Raw genomic sequence first — 19,480 nt, 5'->3', positions numbered from 1 at the left:
TGCAGTTAGAATTGCAGAGGAAAATCAAAACGGAAAGCCCCTAATCGAATTGCAAAATTGAAAGCTCAAACACATCAAACGAATCGATAACAACTGTCATATTCCTGACTTGGTATCAAACTTTTAGAAATTTATCTGTGACGTCAATTTTACATATGACTTCATTTTGTAGCGTTTTGTAGTCGGTGATTATGCATGGTTATTTTGTGCTGTTTTATGTGCTTTCCTTATTTTGTTTTACGTGTTCGTTTTTATTCTGTGGTTAGTCACTACTTCGATGTTGACATGAACATCAATTATATGGTCATATTTATAAATTTACTGTTTTCAAAAGTAAGAATTATTCTAATACAAGTATCTTTTAGTCCAGGCATGGATAACCTTAGCCCTATTTGGCACCACTTTTTAGAATTTTGGTTCATCAATGCTCTTCAACTTTGTACTTGTTTGGCTTTCATTGTATGGTGTATCAAATTATAAGCCTGGTACCTTTGATAACTATTAACATGTCGAAATCCTTTTGTAATGTTTATTTGTGTATTTCTCTGTCCTGAATGTTCTTGTATTTATTTGAACTGTAGTCCTGTCATGTAATGCGGTCATTTTAGTGTTATTATTAACATTGCCATGAAAGCGCGATGTTTTCTAGCAGCAAAACCAGTTTCAACCCACCATTTTTTTCTTCAAAAATCCGGGACCAAGTCAGGAAAACGGCGGAGGTTATCTTATAGTTCGTTTCTGTGTGTGTTGCATTATTGTTTTGTTTTTTTGTTGCACTTCAGTGTTTCTGTTGTTTTGACGTTTTCCTCTTATAGTTGATGTGTTTACGTCAGTTTTAGTTTGTAACCCGGATTTGTATTCTCTCAACTGATTTATGACTTTCGAAAAGCGGTATACTCATGTTGCCTTTATTTGGTACAGACATTTTCTGATGTAGAAAATGGTGGAATTAACCTAGTTTTAAAGCTTGCTTAACCTCTCATTTGTATGACAGTCGCATAAAAGTCTTTGACATAAGATATCGTATTATATTTTAACAAATTGCTTCAGTGAAAGGTTGTTTGTTTGAAGTTAGTGCAGTGAAATAATAAGTAATACTTACCTTCCAACTTCAGTTATTTGAAATTCTCACAAATAATGACTTACTATAATAGGAGTCACTGGTGTAAACTGTATATAAGAAATAAAGCAAACGTGAAAACCAATATAACTCATAAGAAAACAATAAACGAAAAACAAATAAGAGAAACTTCAATCAAGAACAAATTCTTAATTGCTGGTACCTGATTTTGAACATGAACATTATAAGAATGTTGTTGGATTACAAATCTGACTATGTGTACCCTAAATCCTCCTTCGGACGTGTGACAGTGTCGGTTGAAAATGGCTACAATTATATATGAACATAAAGACAAAAGACTCAATGTCCAATCTAAGAATACTAGTTCATGTAGATACTTAAAAGAGGGGGCGAACGATACCAGAGGGATAGTCAAACTCATAGATCGAAAATAAACTGACAACGTCATGGCTAAAACGGAAAAAGACAAACAGACAATAATATTACACAGAACACGACATAGAAAACTAAAGACCAGACAACACGAACCCAACCAAAACATGGGGGTGATCTCGGGTGCTCCGGAAGGGTAAGTAGAACCTGCTCTACATGCGGCACCCGTCGTATTGCTCATGTTATTATAAACCCGGTAAATAGTCTTATACGGTAGGTCACATTCGTGAAAACGGAAGGAGATTGTAGTTACACCATAAGGAACTTGTTTAAGCTTGTTCAAAACCAGTTGAAGCTAATAAATAAATCATTTTTTTTCAAGACTAAGTTGACAACCGGTACACATAGACTAAATTCAGTGTAATGATAAATAAACATCAAATCGTGTGTTTGCCGTATTTCATCATTTATCAATTCAATCGAATTTAGATTGATCTTTACTGAGTTTGGCTGTGATTCAAACCACACCGAAAGATCATGTCTGCTGATGAAGGGGCGCAAATGTGTGTCCCTTTGAGTCCGTAAATCCTGTCGATAAACTTGTCCTGTCCACAATGCTTTTCAACATAAAAAATTAAAGCATGTGCTATGAATTATATTACTTCGGGATACCAAACGGCGTATTTTTCTATGGTGAACAAATACTTGAAAAATGCTACACAGAGGAACAAGTCATCAGTTTGCTGGAATTTCTGTTTTACAACATATGTGTAAAATTTGGTGTAAAAAAATTAACAAATTGTTGAAATTCCTGCGAGAACGATCTGTAATTCGCCTCTTCGAGCCGACCTCTTCTTATTTTCGTATGAGTCGGAGTTCCTTCAAACACTTGTCAAAAATAAAAAGACTAAACTTTTCTCATTTTGATCCATTATGATATCATCCAGAACTAGAAATTAAAGACACAACAGACACGGCTTTTTCAGTCTCATTTTAATTAATACCTCGAATTTGACTTACACGGTCATCTCAATACCAAAATCTATGATAAACGAGAGGATTTTAATTTTGAGATAATGAATTTCTCCCACGTTAGCCTATAGTAATATACCAACTTCACCTATATCATGTATATATAGGATATATATACATTTTGTTTTACTTATTCGGTATTCAAGATCTTGCAGCTGCTACTCATACTCTGTAAAACGTCACCAGTGTTTGGACAGACAGTTGATGAACCGGCTAGGTGTATGGTAAATGAACGTCTTAATTTGTTCTTCTTCAAAAAACAAGATCATCGGAAGGTATCAAGACCTTGTTGATAAATATTCCGTATCACCTTTGCAAATAATACACGAGGGGATTGATGCATATATTTTATGAAGTAACGTTCTTTATTCCAAGTTCAAAAAATCTGATATTCAAATTGTCTATCTAAAAATACACACATTCTATTATTAGATGTACTATATGTTAATGAATTTCTGTTTGTATACACACCACAGGTAACACACATGATATCACCGGTTAATATTTGAGAAGTTTAATTAGTGTTTCTTATATAAGGATCCTACTGACAAATGACAATTCTGCATCAAGTTTATAATGTGTTTAAATCATATATGCATGTAATGATAAGACATTGTGTCATTATATAACCTAGAGGAGGAGATGTTGTTGTTGATATAAACTCATTGCAAGTCTGAATATTAGGACTTATATATATATATATATGTCAAAGGTAAGTGTTATTGTTATATCAATAAATTATGGTATCGAGAAATATCTGTAGGAGCATTAAATCTGTAATAAATTTCACACTGGGTTTTTTTCAGAGCAATGCGATGTTAAACTATATCATTCGGAATTATATATAAATTAGTACGTGTTCCTATTCACATCTAATTATTTCCTCTGCCATGATTATCAGTGTCAAATCTTATGTTACAACAGTAACGGAACCCTCCTGTTGAAACTTGTTAACCTTTAAGAAGATTTACAAATTAGATACTATTTTGTATATATTCTTGCAAGTAAGATCTAACCAAAATATGTGTGCTCAATCTTTTATTTCAGATTAAAAGGTATTTGGAAAAATAGATTACCCCTGCACAAAAAAATCAAAATGACTAAGTCTTTGTCTGGAAAAGTATGTATCGTAACTGGAGCAACAAGAGGTATTGGTAAAGGTATAGCTTTACAACTAGGTGAGGCTGGAGCTACAGTATATATAACTGGTGAGTACACTGTATTGTGACTGGAGTAACTAGAGGTATTAGTATGGGGATGGTCGCTCTACAACTGGGTGAGGCTTTAAAAATAACTGGTGAGTACACTGTAATGTGACAAGAGCAACTAGAGGTATAAGTAAAGGTATAGCTTTACAACTAGGTGAGGCTGGAGCTACAGTATATATAACTGGTGAGTACACTGTATTGTGACTGGAGTAACTAGATGTATTAGTATGGGGATGGCTCTACAACTGGGTGAGGATTGAACTATAGTTTATATAACTGGTGAGTATAATGTATCGTAACTGGAGCAACTAGAGGTATTGGTTAGGGGATAGCTCTACAACTAGGTGAGGCTGTAGATACAATAGATAGATCTGGTGAGTACAACATATTGTGACAGGGGCGATAAGAGGAATCGTTGAAGGTATAGCGCGGTAGCTATGACAAGCTGAAGCTACATTATAAACAACTGGTGAATACAATGTATTGTAACTAGAGCAAAGAAAGTTATCAGTTATGGATAGCTCTACAACTGGGTGAGGCTTGAGCTACAGTATATATAACTGGTGGATACACTGTATTGTGACAGAAGCAACAAGAGGTAATAGTGAGGGGATAGCTCTACCACTGGGAGAGGCTATAGCTATATATAAAACTACTGTGCTAGTATCGAAAATAACAAGGATAACAGTACTAAACTAATATTGTAATAATACTTCTTTTTACATTTTTACCTTATATATCTGGGTTTTTTTTGTTCACACATTGTCGTCAATATGATGGAATTTCATACTACTGTCATACAAGTGAGAGGCTCAGCTATAAAAAAAAATAGGATCATTTTAAAAATTTATCCGTAAAGAAAACACATTCGTTTGATTTGTTTAGCTTTTGGTTTTATTAATTGAAAAAGGACTTTCCGTTGGGTTTTTTTTCTTGCAATTCGGTATTTTGGTTATTTAACCTTTGAGCATTTGTCTGATATGCAACTAATGTTAGCACAATTATTTTTGTTCTTCCTTCATCAGAATTCAAACCCCTTCATCTGATAGATGATGGCACCCCGTCTGCACTGTATCCAGCGCGCCTTAGACCACTCGAGCAACTAGGCTATATTCAAAGAAAGCTTTCGTAAGTCTAGTAATGCCTTTCCAAGTTGGCTTTATCTAGGGTTGTAACACATTACATTATGTAAAGTGGTAAATAAGCGGTGTATCTTGCGGAGCAGCTGTGTTTTGTCTTTCGTTAGGATAGATAATTTTATAAACCATGCTGCCACATTAAATTTTAATTCTATTATTTATGCCTAAAAATTAAAGTTCCCTTTCCTAGACTTAGTTCGGCAAAACGTTATAGGTCCTTTTCTTATTAGAACAGCTATTTGGCGTTTGTATTATATTTTGATTTTTCAAATAAACTGACCTCGAACATCGCTGAAAAAAATATAATTGTCAAAATGCGATCTGGTCCAGTAAAACTTGTACTGTTAATATTATTCTTATAAAAAATGAATGTGTAGATCTAATTCCAGTTGACCACATAAATCCCTGTACATATCTATCAAATGGTAAACGCAATAATGTTAAATTCATTTTATATCTTTCGTAAACAACTATGATATCGTTGACGGTATTACATAAATAAAGGCAATAGTAGTATACCACTGCTCGTTAGTCATATATCGATTGAGAGAAAACAAATTCGGGTTTCAAACTTAAACTGAGGGGAACACATCAACTATAATAGGAAAACAACTAAAGTGCAACAATAAACAAAAAAAAATGCAACACACACAGAAACGAACTATAAGATAACAACTGCCATTTTCTTGACTTAGTACAGGACGACATTTTAAGAACAAATGGTGGGTTGAACATGATTTTGTGGATAGCCAAACCTTGCGATTTTATGGCAATGTTAAATATAAGACTTAAATGACAACATTACATGACAGGACTACAGTAAATAAATGCAAGAACATTCAAAAAATATTTTAAACTGCTCGCAAGTCAATTAATCCAAGACAGCAATGTTACTTCTTTATGATTATGATAAATTATGAGAAATACCGGTGGTCGTTATAAGTTAATCGCGATGGAGATAAAAGCTACAACCAATGTTGTAACATGGCATGTCATTTTTTGCAGGAAGGACACTTACATCACCTGAAGATGATCCCGTTGGTGGCTCTTTAACAGAAACAGCTAAAGAAGTAAGTACATTGTATAATTATATAAATCAAATCAAAAAAATATTTAAGAATTATAAAAAAAAAAAGTAGCACTGTTGAACCTGGTTATATGGTACGTTTTGTCAAGTGTATCGGTTAATTATAACTTATGTTTATACGACTGGTACTTTTCATTTGTAGATTGAGGAAAGAGGTGGCAAATGTATTCCTGTTCAGTGTGATCATTCTAAAGACAGTGATGTTGAGGAATTGTTTAGTCGTGTTGCAAAGGAACAAGATGGACGCCTTGATGTTCTTGTTAATAATGCATATTCTGCTGTCAAGGTAATATCCTAACAGGATTATAACTGTGATAATGAAATCGATGTAAACTACAAAAAATATACATCTGAAAGAATAAACGATTTTTTTTTATAGTTTTATTAAGTTACTTTACGTTTAAATTTGTTTTGGATCTTGAATAGATAACTAAAAAGTAAAATCACAAAAATACTGAACTCAGAGAAAAATTCAAAACGTCCATAATCAAATGGCAAAATCAAAAGCTCAAACACATCAAACGAATGGATAATAACTGTCATGTTCCTGACTTGGTACAGGCATTTTATTATGTAGAAACTGGTGGATTGAACCTGGTTTTATAGCTAGTTAAACCTCTCACTTGTATGACTGTTGCATCATTTGATAATATTGACAACGATGCGTGTACAAAACAAACAAAACATTGTGTTAAAATCTTAATCACTATAAAACACTTTAATTATTCAAATGTCCTTAAATTCCCTGTTGACTGAATCACAATAACAGTCTTTTGCAGTTTACATTTCTTAAATCATTGTTACACGAGTGAACAGGAAGTGTTTGTCCCAAATACTCCCTATAATTGTATTTAAAAAAAAGTAAAGATTGAGACATATTTCATTTTCTGAAATGATTAGACACTAGCTCATGTCATCTTCTTCTTGGATACAATATCAACCAACAGAATGCAAATACTTTAATACATTTTACACGTTCTTGACAGACACATGACTGTATTCGAGACATATAGACATACCCAATATCATGTTTTCTTCCAATAAGGCGTTGACTTTGGTAACAGTTGTCAAGGAAACAGATGCCAAATTGATAGATAGCTATTTTCATTGTTTCATATATTGTTTTGTTTTCTGCCAGGTTGAATTGAATTGTCCGATGTTTTGGTTTGAAATTTCAAAGACTTTAAATGTTTTATTTTACATAGGCTTTAGCTGATAACTTTAACACACCGTTTTGGGAACAGCCTATAACAATGTGGGATACTGTTAATAATGTAGGACTAAGGTATGTATCTTAATATTGCAGTTTTATAAGTCAGAAACACGATGATATGTACATCAGGAGGTAGTATATGTCTGAAGCATGGAAGTATGGACTACGTTATTGTTAGTAGCATACGGCCATGCAGTTTTGTTTTCAAGTTTTCATATTTACGTAATACGAAGTGTTTGGCATTGAAATTTATAATTAAGGTAAATTATAACGCAGAATATGTCTTTTAATCATAATAAATAGATTAATAATGAAAAAAAAAATCAACTAAGAAGAAAAAAAATATAGTAACATCAAACTAAAAAAAATAATCCAAATAACATCATGAAGTTAAGCAACAAGAGGTAATGTAGGTTTTTCTAAACTTGGTGTTGATTTCAAGTTTTATTTAATAGAGTTATTGTTGAGGGATGGATCTTTTAATTTAGACATAATTTAGGATTATGTTTTTATGTAATGCCTTATTAAATAGAGATATGACATACATGTTATACGTATTTATCATAAATATTAATTGCAGGAATCATTACCTATGTTCTGTATATGCAGCAAGGTTAATGACTCCATGGAAATCAGGTTTAATTGTCAACATATCGTCTGCTGCTGGACTGAAATACACGTTTAATGTTCCTTATGGCATTGGGAAAGAAGCTGTGAGTATTTTATATGTTATATGTTGTTTTTTTGGGGTTGTTTTTTTTAGATTCATGTTTGGTTCTCCTTTTCTCTTCAGGACACTTGGATATAAAATCTTAATATAGATTGAAAGAAATATTTTCTTTCTGAGTAGATAAACCTATTAAGATGCCACTTTCTTGTCTTCTATATTTTTATTCAATTGCAATTCTGTTTTTCATACTAACTTGTCTTTTTTTCATATTAATGCAAAAGCAAATGTATATTTTAATTTGCTTAAAAATGACATAGTGACCAGACAATGTTTTAAGATGACCTCATGATGTTCAAGGTACTTAACTTGAGTACTTTTAGTGTTATATGTATACATGTGTGACACTTACTATAAACTGTGTGGTTTCAGAATGATAGAATGGCAGCCGATTGTGCTATAGAATTACGGAAGATGGATGTTGCTTTCGTCAGTTTATGGCCTGGTTTAGTACGAACAGAACAGGTTTTACATTTACTGACAACCAAGGCAGATGAACCTATATCAACATCAGAAGAAGCAAGTTCTAAGTATATGTTTATGCATTTATGCTTGCATAACTTCTATTGAAAAAAAACATCTAGTATACTTTATGATCCTTTATTATTTACTTTTAAAAAGTATAAAGTGTAGATCATAGTTACATTTTTTAAATAAAAACAAATCACTGTCTGTTGGTTTTTTCGAATTCTTGATCAATTTTGTAATTTTGTAAGATTACAGTACATGAGATTTTCGTCAATGTTACAGCAACACAAATTAACAAAACACCTCTGAAGATCAATAAGCAGTCACCCACTATCTTTTTTAAAACTACATCATCCAGAAATTTTGATTGATAAATGCAAAGATATGAAATTATTCTTTAAACTTAAAAATTTTTGTGTGACATTCAAACTAATGCTAGTATTAACTTTCTATTGCAGACAATGAAGCTAGATCCTTCTATGTTTGAAAATGCAGAAACAACTGAATATTCAGGAAAAGCAATTGTTGCCCTGGCAACAGGTATTTCATTCAAGCAAATGTTTATTTACTGGTTTATATGATAAAAAAAACGTTCATTCTTAATTCTTCTAAAATCATCAATATTTCTTTAAATAATTGATTCTTTCTACAGTTCTTTAATTTTCAAATAAAAACGTCTACATCCAGACCTGCTGATTTATTGGGGATATCCCGTTGAGAGTATTAAACTGAAACTTGAAATTCTCTATTATATAATATCAGCACCTCGAATGAATTAAGGTAGATCATAAAATATTTTTTGAGACAGAATTTTCTTATACTTAGCCAAAATGAAGATTTTACTATGCTCTTTTCAAAAATATGATAAAAAGTATGGGTCACCATGCTATTTTTTATGCTATGAGTCATTGAAAATTGCCTAAATTTGGTTAGATTGTTCATGGAAAAACACATTTGTGTGCGTAAAAAAAATCTATGAGATAGAATTTTTAAATAAATTGTGAAAAGACAGGTTTTGTAATATATTTTAAGAAAATAAAAAGAAAAAATGGTGTCACCGAACTTGTTTTCTTGCAAAAAGTAAAAAGAAGAAATTTCCCTATCAGTCCAGTATAATTGTTTTACTAAAAGATTATCCTCCCTAAAATGGCTCATTTGAAAAAAATGATTCTAAAAGCAAAAAAATTCTATTTGTTTAAATATTTTGAATTATACAAAAAATTACCAAGTTTTCTTTATATGATTAAAAAGTCTAACCTTTAAATTGCAAATCTGTCTCCAAATTTGCAGATTTAGTCAAATAACTAGACCGATTTTTTACTGTGATTGTACAATCCAAGATGGTGGTATACCATGTATCTACCTTAAAAGGGTATTTAATCACATACATACTGGCGAAACTTTGAATAGTCTAGTGAAATAAATCAAGTAATAGCTTAAGAACACATATGACAAAATAAGAGGAGCAAAAGGTCCTCTCAAACTTAAAATCCTCCAAGGTGATTTTGAAAAATTGGTAGGTATTCTTATATGGTACTCATTATAATAATGTTTAACTTTTATTTTGTTTGTTTTAGATCCAAATATTATGAAAAAGTCTGGTCGAGTTTGCTTCACAGCAGACCTTGGCTATGAATATGGATTCAAAGACATTAATGGTATTAATTATATTAATTATAATATTCAAAATAAATATACTTTATATAACTTGTATGCCTAGAATTTATTCAGGTATATGTAAAACAGATAAAATGTTTAGTTATCAGAAGTATGAATAAAAGAGGTGTGATGGAACAAATCGTGAGGTAGAAAACCAAATATGTTTGTAAAAGTAGCAGTCTTTAGCATTAGACAAGTATCTATACAATACGCCATGCTCTATAAAAATTGCCATCAGTTGAAGAAAAAGTTGTGATTAAATTTAACAAAGAACTACTTTCTTTAAGATGTTAAGTAGACTTAGTAGAGAGGCTTATTCTAGATATAACCTTGTTATGCAAAGCTAGTTTGTCTTGTTTTCACTTAAATAATATAAGAAATGAATAATGAAAATCATTTTTTTTTTTGTGTTCAGCATTCTTGCCTTTTTTTCTTTTTTTCTTGTATTTTCCTACTTTGATAACAGATTTAATTAGTAGAAGATATAAGTTTAATGTATTCAAGTTGTTTTATAATTTGTGAAAGTTGGCTGAATGAATCGCTTGTGAAAAATAGTTAGTTTACAGTATATAGTTAACCTTAGAACAATATCAATCCATCAGATATGTAAGTAAGTAGGCAACACTTGCAGGCAAAATTAAAACATAATTTTTTTATTGAATTATGATATGCATTTTAAAAGTTTGTCTTATAAATTTTCTTTAAATTGTAGGTAAAGTACCAGTAAATCCTAGACAATTGAACAATGCTCTACAGTTTTTTCCAAAGACGAAATGGATGGCTAATTTTGTTCCTAATTTTGTTTATATTCCTAAATGGATGATGGCTGCAGCTGGTAATAAGTTTTGATGAACAAACTGACTGATTGGCTACCTTGTCTTATTCATATACATATAAATGTACTGAATTTTTACAATTGTTGTATTTTTCTATTTCATTTACTTTCTGTTGTTTTTTAAAACAATTAATAAATATATAAGTTTCTTTTTATTTTGAACCCTCTAATTTGGCATTAAAATTATAAAGATCATATCATAGGAAACATGTATACTAAGTTTGAAGTCGATTGGACATCAACTTCATCAAAAACTACCTTGACCAAAAACTTTAACCTGAAGCGGGACAGACGGACATATGAACGGACGGACGGATGCACAGACCAGAAAACATTATGTCCCTCTACTATCGTAGGTGGGGCATAAAAATTACACTTGTGAAATATTTTCATAATAATTGATAGCCAAGGGAAATATTTCTGATTTGCAAACCGGTCAGGTGGACTTAAAAAACAAGGGAAAATTAAAATTAGATGTTTTCTTTTAATAGTCAGATATACACATAATTTATTATATATATACATCACAAATACACATGTAAAAATAAGTTATCACAGCTCTCTCTCTAAGGTCAATTCTTAAAATATAAAATTGGTACAAAGTTCATGATTCAACATTGTATTTCAATAAGGTTGTTATCTAATTGGATGGAATGGCTTCTGTCTTTGAAACAGGACTTTATGAAGGGGCTGACACTAGCCCAGCAGGTCCTTGTCCCAAAGCTTGTCCTCCAACGGTACTCTCTAATGGTTTGAATCCTAATTCTTCTGTTGGTATACCAAACTGTGTTAACTTAGCCTCATATGTTCTCAGCAAATCGTTGTGTGCCTGGAAGAGGAGGAAAACACATCAAAATATGTACTTATACAAAGAATAAACAGTGTCTGGAATCAGGAAAATGGAATACTTCAAATTGTCCTTAAATCATTGTAGAACACAACCAAAATTAACTGTCTTAGTCAAATAGTAAAAAAAAAATAGACGTCACTTATTATTTTAATATTAGTAAGAAACAGTTGAGGAAAATTGCTTTAACTTGAACATTTGTCTGAGTAAGAGTTTATAACCATTGTCCAATGTTTGGGGAGGGTTTGGGGCACCAGTATACATTTTGTATGAGCCTGTAATCTAGTGGTTGTAGTTAGTAGTATACATTTTGTATGAGCCTGTAATCTAGTGGTTGTAGTTAGTTAGCTTACTATGTGGTATTGGTTTGGGGAGGGTTTGGGGCACCAGTATACATTTTGTATGAGCCTGTAATCTAGTGGTTGTAGTTAGTAGTATACATTTTGTATGAGCCTGTAATCTAGTGGTTGTAGTTAGTAGTATACATTTTGTATGAGCCTGTAATCTAGTGGTTGTAGTTAGTTAGCTTACTATGTGGTATTGGTTTGGGGAGGGTTTGGGGCACCAGTATACATTTTGTATGAGCCTGTAATCTAGTGGTTGTAGTTAGTTAGCTTACTATGTGGTATTGGTTTTGCTCAATGATGAAAGTTGTACGGAAACTTATATTTGCTTTCTTTTATGTCATATAATCTCTGGTGGAGAATTGTCTCGTTGGCAATCCTACCACATCTTCTTATTTTCATATTTACAAAATAAACATTTCTTCTTGTTCTTTAAACTAAGTGACAAAATATAGTTACCTTACAAACTCTGGCCAACTCATATTGCAGGTCTTTAATAGCACTGTTCTTGGAGTCCAATACATCCTAAAGAAGAATAAACAATTCGTGTGTAACATGTGGGGGGAATAAATCAAATCTGTGCAATAACAGACCCATGGAATAAAATTTGATGAATAACTTCAATAAATATTTTTCTCTTTCACATTATTGACAAAAGGCAACAGTCAGTAATTGTAGTGAATCACAACTAAAGATTAAAGACTATATTCTAGATTGAGAATACAAAAAACTGTCTACAGATATTTTTATCTTGCCTGCTTTGTAGCATTTTTTTAATATGGTCTGCCATTTCATTGCAAGATTCATAGCCTTTTTATAATTTTCCCTGGATTTTTTTTTTCCTTTATTCTATCGACATAAAGAGTCACTTCAGGTTAACACTCACCTCCAATTTTCTTGTGACAACTGTGAGTGCAGTTGGGTCAAGATTAGATGCTGATAAGACTTCATTCAACTGAGCTTCCTTCTTCTCAAGAGTGTCAGCCAGTGCTCCAAGTTTCTTCTCCAATAAGAAGTTCTTGAAGTTGCTCTTTTGTTGAACTTCATGAATAGCTTTAACAAATTTCTTATACAGATCATCTCTCTCCATTTGTGTCTGAAAAAAAATCCAAAGATAAAAAATTAAAGACAACTAATCATAATAAAAAGAAAACAAAAGATAAAACTTTTGTTCAATATTGTAATGCTATGTTTTGAGTTGCAAGCAAGCAAACAAATATGTATTTTGTACACAAAACCATGACCGACAACACATCAATGATAATTATTGCAGCCTTTGTTATTATTGAGTGTTCCAGTAATGATTTAAAATTATGATGATCATGAATTTGTGTGTATTGTCCAGTTGCAAATAGTACATGCATTTTAAACCGGGAAATATTAATGTCATAGGAATATTATGACCCCTGCTTTTCACTGGAATAAAATTCTGAGTGAATTTTTAATGTTCTACAATGTAGTTCACAAGGTAACAAACAGTCCACAGAAAGACATGGTAAGCATTGGAGCAACTTATATCAATTTTTCATGTCTTTTGGTAGAGCCAAACAGGGATTGATATCCATAACCGCCTGTCCTCAACTTAAATAATACTAGATTACAAAGGTGATATTTGATTACAAAAAATACCCTGACTGTAATTTAAGTCTTTATTATAATAAGTTGTTATTATAATACTTAACAAAATCATTAAAACCATTAAAATTGAACTCTAATGGAATATTTGAGGTTTATCCAATTGGAAACAACTAATTAAAACAACAAAATTATATTCAGCTTTATGAATACCTTTTCAAATCTTTGTTCAAGAACCTCATGTTCCCATTTCAATGCTCTAAATTCATCCTCTGTGACCTTCAACCTTGCTTTAGTCATCTGAAATAATTCAAAAGTTAAATCTTAATACCTGAACCACATGTCATCAATGTGTATCTCAAGTCACTTAGTGACTTTAATACAAATAATGATAACATACTCATTTTATGCAATTAAAATTCAAAAATAAAAACAATCACATTTTTCTTTTTCAAAACTTTATACAATGTTGGCCTTTTAAACATTTTTTTATTTGAGCATCTCTGATGAGTCTTTTTTAGACCAAACGTGTGTCTTGCGTTAATATATAAAATTTTGACCCTGGTATCTATGATGAGTTTATTGGTAAAATAGTCATAATGATTGTTGTTCATTTAACATTAAGTGGTAAATGTCTATTATGAAGAAAAAAATATGTGACTGATATATCCCAGTATCTTTAGATTTTTTAATGGTCCAGTACTTACTCTGAGTGTTTCTTTGTCTTTTTCATAATTAGCCAGTTGTTTCTGTAATACTGCTAGTTCTTCTTTCACTCTCTCTAATGGTTCCTTCATTCTCCTATTTTCATTCTGTATTTCATTCATCTGTTTTTCCATTCTTTCTTTTTCTTTTCTCATTTCCTCTACTTGTTCCTATAATTAAAGAAAAATGTGTTAGCGATATTAGTATATGATTTTGAAATGTTTCAGTGATCTCTATTTTTGGTCTTTCATGAATATATTTAGTTTCTATGGACTTTTTTTTTTAATAATTTGACAAAATAAAAAAGTATGTATTTTGTGGTTACCTATAACCAAAAAATCTCTTTGTGTTGGTTGCTGTCTCATTGGTGTATACCTTGCTGCTCATTTAATTCAAAACAACATAATATCTTTATTTGTAACCTTTATTTTGTGAATAAATTTCAATAAGAAAGTAAACAGACAATTCCTAGATCTTATTCATTTTGGATTACAAAAATGTGTCATATAAAAATTTGTAGATCTACTTATTACAATGTAAAATCAAAATGCTATCAGTACCAATTGCATTGGTTGAAAGATGTCAGTTCTTTTAAAATACCAAATAAATCAATAAGTTAACACATTTTTAAGAAGAAACTACTTAACCACTTACCTTTAATGTATTTATAAGTGCCAGATTATTGATTGTAATATCATTGTAATAGTTCTTAATTTCACTGAAAGCTTTTTCATGGTTTCTCATCAAATCATGAATCTGTCCATTTTTCCGTTCTTCTATTTCATGTATTTCTGTCTTTCTCCTTAAATCTAGCTCATCTCTCAATGCTCTCATCTTCTTTTCATACTTTGATTCAATTTCATGAGCCTGTCTCTCAAAGTCTGCTCGTAACCTAGATATTTCTTCATCATTTGTCTAAAACAAATACATATAAAAAAATTGTTTATAATCAATGAAGTGGGATACAAATTAAACTAGATTTTATGTTGGAAAACTCATGCTGTCTAGATAGACAAAGGGGGTATTTGTGCACAAATTTAACACCATATTTGGTACATAACTAAGTCAGACCATGTGTTGTTCATTGCTGTTTGTCTTTGTATGATTAGACTTTTTAAGAAATTTTTGGTGTCAACGGTTACTGTAATGTTGTTAATTGCAGTAATTTTGGTGATTTTTGTTTTCCCTAAAATATGTTTGATAAAGTTTAGAATTCCCATCTTTTCATGTTAATCTTACTTGCCCATACTTATCTTAAAAATTTAAACACAAATTTAATCAATTTTCAAAGAACGTCCAATAATCTTTTTACAGAAATTTTCAGTAGTTGTGTAGGGAAATAAATAGTGTTTTCCAAGATTGATTTGACCTCTGAAAGCCCTTATTAGATTATATAAAGTACAAACTAAACAGTACCACTTTTTTCAATGATAATTTAAAACCTATTCACTCTACACTTAAAGATGAAATAAGATTTGTGCATTTTCCTTTTATTTTCACAAGAACTTGTATACCTTTTAAAAAACATGACTTAATTGTGTTTGCTATTCTTACCTTTTTCAAATTTTTAATATATGTTTCATTAGAAAGTTCCTCTTCTTTGAGTTGTGTGGTAAGAGCACGTTTATCTTTCTTCAAGTTCTTCTCACTTTTAGATTGATCATTTTGTGCCAATTTCAGGGCAGATACATTTTGTGACTTTATTGTTGTTATATTCTTCTGATGTTCATACAGTAAATGCTTCACTTTTTGTTTGTAAACCTGAAAATATAAAATGGTAAATCATTAAATATTTTTATTTAGATATGATTTTCACTGATAAAATCATACTCATCAAATCTCATTCTGTCATAATTAAATATAATACAAATCTACATGTTCATATAACAGATTCTACTTTATTTTCATGTTTGAATACAAAATATTTGAAGAAGATAATTATTGATAGTTTAAATTTAGAAATTCCTGTTTGCATTTATTTTACAAACGAAGAGACATTCTTTTATAAAGATATTCAGAAAATATTGTAAACACATTATGTCAGTAATAGTTATAATGAAAGCAATCTTGTCAAAATTTTTACAAAATATCTGACTTTGAATGTTTCATTTCAATTTATTTCTACAACATGACAAAGTAGCTTTTGGAAATTATGAAAGAAGCATACATGGAAATGTAAAGATAGTTAAAAGAATATGATTGAAAAACAATTCTTAAATTTACTTTTATTTCGGTCTGATGTCTTTCTTCTGAGTCCTCCATTTCTCTGTCTTTATTTCTAAGTTCTGCTTTCTTCTCTTCTAACTGTCTTTTTGTGATTTCCCAGAATGTGTTGACCTTGTCTCTTTCCAATTGGAAGTAGTTTCTCTCTTCTCTTTCACGTTCCAATTCCTCACGTAATCTTTGTATGTGTTCTTCCAACTGTAATTAAAACATTTAACTTTTTGTAATGATACTAGTCAAACATTTTGATCTTTTTAATGAAACAAAAAATTTTGCAATATTAACATGATGTAAACAATTTGCATTTTATAAACTTGTGCAACATAATTTGCAATCAAAAAAATCTTCAAGAATTTAGAGATAAACAAAATATAAATTATTCCAACTACAAGGTAAAAATATTGCAAGTATATTTGTTTGTGTTTTCGTTGTCTTTTATCATCTTTTGGATAGGTCCATATTGCTCAGTCTTTGTTTTTTTGCTGTGATATTTCATTTGTGTTTGTGAGTTTGAATATCCCTGGTATCTTCTGACACTTTATTTTAAGCAGAAGTCTACATGTATACCTGTTCTTTAGACATTTCTTCTGTTGAGATTCCATCTATAACTGTTGGTGATTTGGCCTTTCCAGATTTCTTCCCTTTCTTTCCCTTCTTTCCACTCTTCTTTTTAGGAGGCTGCAAAAATGAAAATTCATTTAAAAAAAGATATATCAGGTACATAAAGACTAAGTGTCAATTTTGATGATTTGTTGCTCTATATTTCTTGACCTGAAAGACCAAGAGATGCTAATAGATGGGTCAGGATGATTAATTGATTTTAAATAGCCAGTAATGTTAACAATTTCTTCTGTAGCTCAGTCTATATCTTAACTTAGATATGTACGATGGCTTGTATTGAAGTGGAGACATTTTTCACATACATAGTTAAATTTTCTGGGTTCAAAGTGAGTTGCATTCTTCTATAAATTAGCACACCTTGAAAATCTTTTTGTGATGTGGATCCTCTGGGTAAAAAATCTTTTAAATAAGTTCTTTGAAAATTTTATACATTACTTACATTGAATCTGGGTCCGTCCGCCCTGATTCACGTTCGCCCTAGTACCTGTTCGCCCAGATACCTGTTTGCCCAGGGTCCGTTTGCCCTACGTACATGTACCTTTTTTTTTAATTGTTGTCCAGTTGCATAATGTTAATTATTTGAACAGAATATGTTAAAGTTTGTTGAAAATTTACCGAATATTTGTATTGCAGCAACCAATATATATTATTTTCCCTTTGATTTGCATAGTATACTGGAATACAATGTATTAATTTAGTAATTAGTTAGTATAGAAAGTTCCTGGTTTATCATAACAAAATGTTTGTTTTTATTATTAATCCATCAAAAGACAAGTATCACAACAATCAGTGAGAATTATTATGTCATTGAACAATTATCAATCCTAAAAAAGCCATAAACTTTTAAATGATTCCTTACGTTTCCCTAAATTTCAAAAATATGTACCACATAATTATCTAAATAAGTTTAACCAACTTCGAATTCAATGACCTGAATATCATTTTAGTAGGACGAACAGACTCTACGGGCAAACGGACCTAGGGCGAACATGTTATTAAGGCAAATGGACCCGATACCATACATGTATACATTCAATAACTCCACAGTTTTTACACACTTATCATATGGTCCTCTACTTTCCAAATCAACACAAATGGTAAAGCTGGAAGAAGGTGTTTCCTATGCAAATTTCAATAGTAAGCATGATCAGTAGTAATAAGTCCGTGGGTTTACTCTATTTTTGAAAGTTTTAGGCCTCGGAAATTAAAGTGTCAGACACCAAAACCAATGTTTCAATCAGTTAATTATTTTCTTACACTAAACAGATAGTAGTTCCATCTGAAGAAAAAGCGGTCAATCAGTTTGAAAGAGAAATAAGTCAACAGGTTGTCTTTTTATTTACATACTATAGTATAGGTAGACAGGTTGAACAGTCACTGAGTCAGCAGATAAAGATAAATCTATTTGCAATGAATCCTCTTTACAGATTATTTGATAAATGATCAGGTCAATAACATACTACCATATAAACTATACACAATAATGTAATAAAAGTTTAAAAAAGAGGAAAATAACCAATTTATCAAAATATTGGTTTAGAATATCATGTGTATTTCAAATACAAAAACTGCATAACATGTTTAAATTTCATGTTGTTTTGTCGTTTTTGTGTAGTAGAATTAAAAAAAAACGGGTAAGACAGGAAGAGGGATTGAATATCTCACTAAGAGTCATCCATAAACCTACCATTGTTCAGTATGTTCCTGGATTCTTTGTTTTCAAAATGTTAAATGTATGTTCCCCCTTTCTGATGTACTTGTTGTCCAGGTGACGGTCCCCGGATGTAAATAAACACATAATCTCGTACAAGACAACGAGATAATTAGCTGTGTACGTTTTATTTGATTTTTGGACCAATCGAAATGTCAAAGACAGTGAAAAATAGTTTTATCATCATAAATTTATTCGAGAGAAAAATATATTAAAAATTACGTAAATTTTAGAATACTGGTTTTCTAAAGTAAATAGGTAACTGTTAAAAAGAAAACGCTAAAACACGTATCTAATTTCTGGCGACGGCACCCGTTTATCGTTAGACGCAAAATAACGTATATCTTTTCAGGTTATGTGTCTCTGTTATTGTTAATTTTTCAATATATTTGTGTGTTTATAACTTAAAAGCGTCTGTACCAATTCAGGTCCGTATCAACCCTGAGACTACTATACTCAGATCAACCCAAACATGCTCGAGAGACTTTGAAAAATTTCAAAAATTATACGGCATACATAGACCTTGATTTCTTGGGGATCTTGAACTTGTTGAGAAGTTGAACTTAGTAATTATGACGGAAGAAGAAACTTGCTGTGATATACAGTCAGTGGACAAAAGTGAGTTTCCACTAA

At 31.0% G+C, this 19,480-nt stretch overlaps 2 protein-coding genes across 3 annotated transcripts; one reads left to right on the top strand and one right to left on the bottom strand.

Annotated features, from left to right (window-relative positions):
• The first annotated feature begins 2,741 nt into the window (after positions 1–2,741).
• Positions 2,742–10,970, top strand: LOC139522842 (dehydrogenase/reductase SDR family member 1-like). 2 transcript variants are annotated; one of them, XM_071316444.1, is made up of 10 exons: positions 2,742–2,760; positions 3,533–3,693; positions 5,838–5,902; positions 6,062–6,205; positions 7,125–7,204; positions 7,713–7,845; positions 8,232–8,378; positions 8,786–8,867; positions 9,905–9,985; positions 10,699–10,970. In XM_071316444.1, exons 2-10 carry the CDS (start codon positions 3,582–3,584, stop codon positions 10,833–10,835), a joined length of 981 nt encoding a protein of 326 aa, XP_071172545.1. In that variant the 5' UTR covers positions 2,742–2,760; positions 3,533–3,581; the 3' UTR covers positions 10,836–10,970. The 2 variants fall into 2 exon arrangements, with proteins under 2 accessions (XP_071172545.1, XP_071172546.1); XM_071316445.1 differs by lacking the exon at positions 2,742–2,760 and adding an exon at positions 2,920–3,197.
• A 321-nt stretch (positions 10,971–11,291) lies between these two features.
• LOC139522841 (dynein regulatory complex subunit 4-like) lies at positions 11,292–18,949 on the bottom strand. Its single transcript, XM_071316443.1, has 10 exons — positions 18,824–18,949; positions 17,083–17,193; positions 16,516–16,713; positions 15,847–16,053; positions 14,947–15,207; positions 14,295–14,462; positions 13,801–13,887; positions 12,899–13,108; positions 12,472–12,537; positions 11,292–11,650 (listed from the first exon to the last, which is right to left on the bottom strand). Exons 1-10 carry the CDS (start codon positions 18,824–18,826, stop codon positions 11,501–11,503), a joined length of 1,461 nt encoding a protein of 486 aa, XP_071172544.1. The 5' UTR covers positions 18,827–18,949; the 3' UTR covers positions 11,292–11,500.
• Positions 18,950–19,480: the final 531 nt, after the last annotated feature.

The sequence above is a fragment of the Mytilus edulis genome, chromosome 5 (genome assembly GCF_963676685.1).
Source record: "Mytilus edulis chromosome 5, xbMytEdul2.2, whole genome shotgun sequence".
Taxonomy (NCBI): Eukaryota; Metazoa; Mollusca; class Bivalvia; order Mytilida; family Mytilidae; genus Mytilus; species Mytilus edulis.
The sequence above is the reverse complement of the archived record's forward strand: the minus strand, read 5'-3'. Positions and strand labels throughout refer to the sequence as shown.